Source organism: Habropoda laboriosa, unplaced genomic scaffold (assembly GCF_001263275.1).
Source record: "Habropoda laboriosa isolate 0110345459 unplaced genomic scaffold, ASM126327v1 scaffold2, whole genome shotgun sequence".
In the NCBI taxonomy this organism is placed as follows: domain Eukaryota; kingdom Metazoa; phylum Arthropoda; class Insecta; order Hymenoptera; family Apidae; genus Habropoda; species Habropoda laboriosa.
In genome coordinates this window covers 908,185-915,819 of record NW_017100190.1, presented here as the reverse complement: position 1 = coordinate 915,819, position 7,635 = coordinate 908,185, and the positions used below count along the sequence as shown (strand labels likewise).

At 50.9% G+C, this 7,635-nt stretch overlaps 1 protein-coding gene across 1 annotated transcript in view; it reads right to left on the bottom strand.

The window, feature by feature from the left end:
* Positions 1–4,066: 4,066 nt before the first annotated feature.
* The window catches only part of LOC108580014 (semaphorin-1A), a 106,874-nt gene continuing 103,305 nt past the window's right edge, over positions 4,067–7,635 (bottom strand). Inside the window, 6 exon segments of the mRNA XM_017943663.1 lie at positions 4,067–4,340; positions 4,382–4,584; positions 4,680–5,301; positions 5,671–6,019; positions 6,243–6,384; positions 6,639–6,727. Coding sequence (XP_017799152.1) covers positions 4,067–4,340; positions 4,382–4,584; positions 4,680–5,301; positions 5,671–6,019; positions 6,243–6,384; positions 6,639–6,727 — 1,679 coding nt within the window.

Genomic DNA, 7,635 nt, shown 5'->3' with positions numbered 1-7,635 from the left:
AAAATTCGCCCACGCAACAAACGACATCCTCACCTTTTTTCCTTCGGCTTTCTTCTCGCGGTTTTTCACTTTTTTTCTCTTTTTTTTTGTATCTTGGATGGATTCCGTTCCTTATTGGCTTAAACAACACGAACTCCTTTGAACACGTTTAAACACGAATCTTCGTTCAACGTCATCCCTCCCTTTTTTTGTCCCATTGTTTAGTTTTTCTCTAACTCTTATTACACGTATCGATTAATAATATCGTTTTAAGATTATAGAATTCTCTCATTTCGTCCCCTCCCCCACCCTCCTAACCGATCCCCCATTTTTATTGTTTCAACACGGTGTGCTAGTAGCTCGACAATCCACCTCTCGGAAAAAATATCTCTGAACGGTCGCGTTTCCTCTCTCCTCCCTCTGACAGCTTTTCATGCATTACTTGATTCCAACGTCGCGCGCAAATTCCCATTCTCCTTTTTCGTTGAAGACAATCGAACGTCGTCGAAACATCGTGATTTGTATACGGTGGCACGCGTGCCGCTTGAAAAGACCGTGCCACGAGATTTCGCACGGTCTCGCAATGAACACATAAATTGGCCAACGAAGTCTCGAAGGAAGAATCTTTCTCCTTGCAGAATTCCCGGTTAAACACGCGACAAGTAGCAAAGATCGGCAATGATTCGAAAGGGGAGACAAAAGAAGGGTTGTTCTCGAGAAAGGAAAAAAAAAAAAAAGACAAAGAAAATCGTCCATTCGAGGCTGTTCACGCGTCGTCATTACCATATAAAAACGTGAACTCTGCTTTATCGGGGTGTGTTTTCGAGTTTTTCTTTGTGCGAGGGGCCAGCAAAACCCTAAAAACGTTTCTTCTCTTTTTCTTCTTCTTATTCTTTGTGCGCCTCTAAACGTCCAATCATCGTCGGAACGACCAAACAGGTGCCTAGCGTACAAGTAATATCTTTGGTATCGTGCCTGAGTCTTCGTCGTTCGCGAAAAAGATCACTAAGGGAGTTTTTATCTCTTTTTCCTTCATTTTTAGTAGAACCTTACCGGATAAAACGCGAACTCGTACCTGTTTCTTTTTTTTTTTTTTTTTTTTTTTTTTTTTTCTTTTCGTTAGTGTAATCGTATCAAACTTAGAAAACGTCCATTCTACTCCGACCCAACGTGAGAAAACAAGCCGCTAAAAATACGCTAGCTACGCCGGAGGTACAATTAGATATTTTGCAACGACGAGAAGTGTTGTCGGGTCGATTATACATGGCAGCTTCGAAACGCGCGGACATTCGCGCTTTGCGTCTATAATACGCCTGTGTTGGTATATTTATGCAGTGTAACATGTCTGTGTGTGTGTGTGTGTGTGTAAATCGAGTCCCCTTTTTCTTGTTCTTGCGTCAAGCTCTTGTCGTTTCACGCGCAGGATGCTGGCCTCGCGTCCCGTGTATCCTCTCCTCTCGAGACTTTAACAGCTCTTTTTTCCACCGCGCGTAATTTCCTTCGACGCGTGTGAAAGACAGTCCCTTTTACGGTGAACGGACCACAGACGTTCCCGTTTGAAATTTCTCTCCAAGGGAGAGGGAAAGGATCGGTTGGAGAACGGTGTGGTGCATCGACTGCTCGTGAAACGAGATCAACTGATCGTGTGAGAAACGCGATGAACATTTGTACTGTCGACAAAAGGAAACCGTGTTCGTCGATGTCGACCTAACGATACTCTAAGATAGATGAACGAATGGTGGTGCCCGCCCATTTCGGGATTCTTTTCAGTCTTGCCGTTTAAAGGAGGTGTACGTGTGTGTGCATGTACGCGTGTCTGGGCGGGCGGTCGTTCGGTCGATCGGTAAGAAGAAAACGCCGCGACAAACGTGCGAGTCTTCACCGTTGCCCGTGTGTGTATTCTCGGTGTGATCGTGTGCGTGTTGAACAAGAACGAAGAAAGAAAAAAAAACAAAAACAAAAAATGAACGAAAGCGGCGTGACACCCTCGCTCGATTGTTCACAGAATTTCGCAAGAGACGAAGCTACTTGACGAACGATCACCAGAGAAAAAAAGGTAGAAAAGTATGTGGGAAAAAGCAAAACGAACGAGATAAGAAGAAATATTAGATCGATTTTGCAATAAAGCGACGGCGCAGGCTCCTCTGAAAGCGCACAGCGATGAATTCTTGTGAACAAAGGATCGTCGGAGTTCATCGCCGCGTCCCATCGTCCGTCTATTCGTCTGAATTTCGTCCAAGAGAGTCCTGCCTCTCCCGACCACTGTTCTCTTTCTCTCGCTTTCTCTCAACGCCTAGAAAAAACACCTCGTCATATAGTATATATATCACATACGCGTTACTTCTAAACACACTGAAATAAGAAGCACTTTAAGATAGATGTCTACATGTACCATCGGCCCAGATTCTAGATGGACTGATTCTAGGTTATCTCCCATTTACTTCCCATCTGCCGCCTCATAGAACTCTTAAACTCCTTCGTATATTGTTATTATTCTCTTTCCTCTTTGTATATATGTGTATTATTTACATACAAGCCCTCTCTCGTTCTTTCTCCCCATCACAAGCTCTCCCTCTCTTTCTCTCTCCTTCTTACTTCTTTATATCTTCTCACTGGACACTACTCACACACTCCTCTTGTTCTCTCTCTCTCTCTCTCTCTCTCTCTCTCTCTCTCTATTACGTATATGTGCAGGTGGTGAAACGCGTGTTTCCGAAAGATACGAGAAAATTAAGAATCGGCCGCGGGATAACATTCGGCGGTAATTCCGTTTTTCGCCGAGCTACGTGACAGCCAAAGAGAGTGTCTGGCTGATTAACCAAGCCATCGTAAAGGCGACGTGGCGATCTCCGCGATTTCACGGCAAACGATCGTGTTTTATGGCACTGTGCCGCGATCAACCGAGTCCAATGGTTTGTCCCGTCTTCCTCCTTTCTCTCTTCCTATTCCGTTCGCTCGTTTTTCTTCAACGACCGAATCTAACGTGCCTCTTCGCGACGAGGTGACACGCGAGGAAAGCGGTCGCCCCTTTTCGGAATATTCGAGGCACACGCAGTAGTATTACGCGAACAATAATGGCACTGTCAATCACTCGCGTTAAATATTACAAGATTAGAAAAATCGCAAGTCGAGTCCGACAACAGTCTCTTTTAATTGACTTCACGAGAAGAAACCTTTGCCGTAATACTACGCGCGGTTACGGGATGGGACCGATCGATGGAAATCGCCGGAGATCGCGACGGGGAAAACCGCGTCGATCCACGCACCATCATCTCGCGCCGATCTAGCCTCATCGCCGAGCTCGAAGGATTCTTCTTTGGATAATCACCGAACCAAGAGCCACGGAAAAACACCACCACCGCGATGTTGAAGTTTGCTCGGCAATTCTAATAGACTGGAGCGTATTTCGACGGCAATTCAGAAAGGCAACCGAGGATGATGATCGATTGGTGGATACGAGAAGAAAAAAAGAACAGAACAGAAGAGAGAAGGAAAGAGAAGAAAAGAAAAGAAAAGAACGCAAAGGAAGGGGGAAAGAAAATTGGGAAAAGTGGGAAAGTAAGCTTGTAGAGGTGAGGGAGACCTATACGTCAGGTGGAACACGCTCCCGGCTACACACCGTAGGCCTCCCTGACCTATATATCAGGTGGAACACGCTCCCGGCTACACACTATACAGGATCGGAACGCGCAGCGGGACAATAGAACGGTGTCCCAGCTGCTGGCGTGGCGTAACAAGAAGCAGAGTACGACGGCGGCGGTGAGGAGGCCGACGCCGACGTCGACGACGACGACTATGACCGATAGATGAAGCTGCAGGGCGGCGTCGGCGGCGGTGGCGAGCCGCCGGTCATGGCGATCGGTACGAGGGTGGGCGAGGGTGACGAGGAGGGAGGTGATGGGGAACTGGACGAAACGCTCGAGGGTGGCGAGGGCGACTCGAGCGTCCTCGGGCCCGCGAGCTCGCGGTTCGACTGTCCCCCGGACGTCACAGCGCGACTACTCCTGGCCGCTGTGGTCGCGTTGTGCCGATTGCGTGCTGGCCGTCCTAAGCTCCGGTGACGGCCGCCTCCCTCCTCGCTCGTTTCTCAGAGATAAACCTTCTTCACGCTCCGGGTGGTCGCGAACCCGTCGTTGCGCCGATACGCGTCGCCCTGGTGCGAGCGCAGGGTACCGAAGTTGTCCCTCGGACCGCGGAAACCGTAACCGTCCGGGAATTGGAACAGCGTTTCCGTCGGCGTTGGCGGAGGTTTCCGCATCGTTCCTTTCGGCGAGTGCAACTTCGGGGGCTGTGGAACCAGCACCGGTTCCGCGTACGTTACCTCCTCCTGGGGCAGCAGCTTCGGCTCCGGCGCTAGCCTGCTGCAAGTTTCAAACAAAGTTCCCGTCAAACGGTACGCGACGCAGCTACCGGTAGGATCGAGGACTCTCACCTGTTCACGTTCTGACGCTGCTCGAAGTACTCGTACTCCGTGTCAGGGTACGGCAGGTTGTCGTCCTCGTCTTTCCTGCACTTTCTGCCGCACAGATAGCCCGCCACGAAACCGACCATCAGAGCCGCTACCGCACCAGCTACCACAGCCATCACCAGAGTCTCCACGGAGTACTGCGGTGGCGGAGAGTCTGCCGCAGATACTTCTGGACCTGCACCAAAAGTCCCGTCGTTTCAGAACCGAAGCAACCTTCGCGGAAATACGCTACGCTACCTGAATTATCCTGCTCCTCGTCCTGCATGATATTGATGATCTCTCCCCCTTGGCCTTCTTTATTGGGGATCATCGAGTCCTGCGGGAATTTATTCTGGTTCGCGGAGATCGCTCCGACGCTGCCCGCGTCCTTGTTCAAGCTTTTACTCGGCGGACAAGAGGCGTGCAGGCCTGTCGCGACGCTCTGCAGGAATCTGCTCGCGTCCGTGGACGCCGGACCCACCAAGGCTCTGCATTTGCCCTCCACTTTGTCCCAGGCGCAATAAGGATCCTGCAGAGCGACGCATTCCCCGCACGACAAGATCCTATCGCTGTAGCAGCGGTGCAGCCTCAAGGCCTGGACTTGGCTGTCGGCGATCACGACCAGCCGACCGTCCTCGAGGCCATCGCCGGCCTGAGAAGCTCTGACCACTTTGATGCCGCGAACTGGCACCGAGGACGGGAACGCCTGGATCTCCTCGATCACCACCGGGCTCACCTTCAGGTGAGTGTCCGCGGACTCTGCGTTCACCGCCTTGATCACCTTGCCGTTGTCCGTGCCGATGAACAACACGTCGTACGTCTTGCCGCCGGGCGTCTTCACTTGGGGATCCACGGCGATCTGCGTGAATCTGTAACTGTGTGGTATTTCCACAATTTCACTCCTATCTCTCTTCTCTCAATTCCCCAAATCGTACATAGAAATAACAAGGGACCTGACAGAGGAGAACCGAAGCGGTGGGAATTATGTCTAGTTTTCGAGGACAAACGGTTCGGCGGAATGTTTGAATAGGAAGAGGATCGGGGGGAGGAGGGCGGATACGAGTGTGACGAGAAAGGATTAAGCTAGATGTCCCTCCTCGCGGGACACATTTCATCACTGTGTAAAGAGAGATTGGGCGAAAGTTGGGTTAAGAAGATAGCAGAGCGCGAGTGGACAAGCTTCGTACACCAGACAGCACACGTAGAATTCTGAAAGGATTACACCACGTGAATGTGAAACTTACTGAAAACTGGTGCGAATCACGATGGGCTGGCCGAAGAAACTCGGCACGAGCTCGTCCATGAGGGAGTGCGTGTGGATGAAATTCAGGGTTAGATCGGGCAGCGATCTAGAATCGTTCACGCACTGTCCAGGCCTCGGGTCGGGGACCTTGGTGCTCTGCACCGGTAGCCAGTTCGAGTTGATGGCGCTCTGCTCCTTGAAGTTGCCCTTGAACGTGTCGGTGATGTCCTGCAAGGAGAAGGCGCAGACGGCCGAGCCGCTGATGCTGTTCACAGGAGTGGTGAACGTGCCGTATATCAGCTGGGCCGACTTATTGCCGTACTGACCCGATATCAGTTCCGTCGTTGATTCTGCAAATAACGCTTGACCGGTGATTTCCTGCCCCCTTACGAGCGTAGCCGACGGAAAATTGATCTCCGCCGACCTCTCTCGAACGTGCAGGCCGCGCCGTTTAAAATCAATGACGCCGCTGCGGCTGTGATCTCTAATAGGAAGCTGGCTGCCTCGATGTTCGACGGTAGCGCTCGTTCGAGAGTAAGACGGACGAGGATCGATCGGCGTTGGGATACTCACGTATTTCATTGAAGTAAAAAGGAAAGTCTCCGGTGACGGAGCAATTAAGACGGGACTTTAGGAACGAGGTCCACCTATTGCGATACCGATGCGGACCACCTCGATCGTATTTACAGACTCTCGCCACGCGAGAGTAGACGGTCTGCAAGAAGGGAGAAGAGCGAACGTAGAAACGGGGGTTGTTCGTTACGCGATCGAGCCAACTGATGATAAAACCGCGCGTGTACGGCTGCGTCGATGCGACCCTGTCCCCTTCGTGCTCGATAACGATTCGAGGACGTGCTCACCCTGTGGTCGCAGATTTTCCGCGTTGCACTCGGTATTTTATCCAGATGGCTCGTTTATTCGAACCGATCGTTTTCGACAATGGATCGACCACGCGATTAAGCTACTCACCTTGCCGCAATTGATATACTCCACAGCGGTTTCCCGGAAGAAGAAATAGACGAAGTCTCCCTGGGCCATGGAGCTGACGAAATTCGGCGCTAAAATTAGAAGGCGTGCATGTATTACAAGGATATCAACTAACCGCACCGCCGTTGGTAAACAGAGGCCGGAAACTGGTTGTACAGGCGAAGGAGCGTGGCGATAACTGGCCGGTGAAGTTGGTGTGCCTAGAATGGACGAGCTGGCAATAAAATGCGCAGATAACGGTTTCTGCTCGCTGGAGGAATAAAGATGCATCCGTTAGTGGAACGCTTTGGAAAAATGGCCGGGAAGCTGCTCTCGACGAGAGGCACGATCGAGAGGATAATCCGGCGTTGTTTCAGGGTGGAGGCATCGATTCCTCGTTAAAAAATCATTACCCGCATCAGAATGGTCTGGCGCAGCCAGATTGCCAACGATCGTCGAAGGGGCAGGTCGTAAAAATCAATTTTACTCGGGGAGTAGTGGAGGTGACATCTTCCAGGCCGCGCGACGGCAATAATCCGACCACGAATACCTAAGAACCCTTTTATTTAGCTGGTTATTCGAGCGGTGTCGCGGTGAAACGACGCGTTTCTCTTCTTCCTCTCTCCTCTTTCGCCTGCCGCACACAAGCGCTCCGATAAAGTGGGAAAACTTTATCGATTTATTAACTTGACAGGGTTTTCATAAGCTTCTTAGGATTCATAAAGTAATATTAATCTCGCGCGCCACGTAGGTATATCCGAGCAACCCGCCGCGCCCCGGCCCATAAATTTTCTGTCATTTTCTCTCTCTCCTCTTCTTTCTTTCCTGTGTTTCTTTTTCGGCGCGTTTAACCGCGTCGTCATCGAGACAAAGTGTCGGGCAAATTTTCCCCATCGACGAGTGGAAGGAACAGAGAGGTCTTCTCTGAACGACCGACTGGCTGTAAAACTTTTCGGTTTTCCCTGCCACGCCGCGCCACGGAAATTTTCGAACGATGATG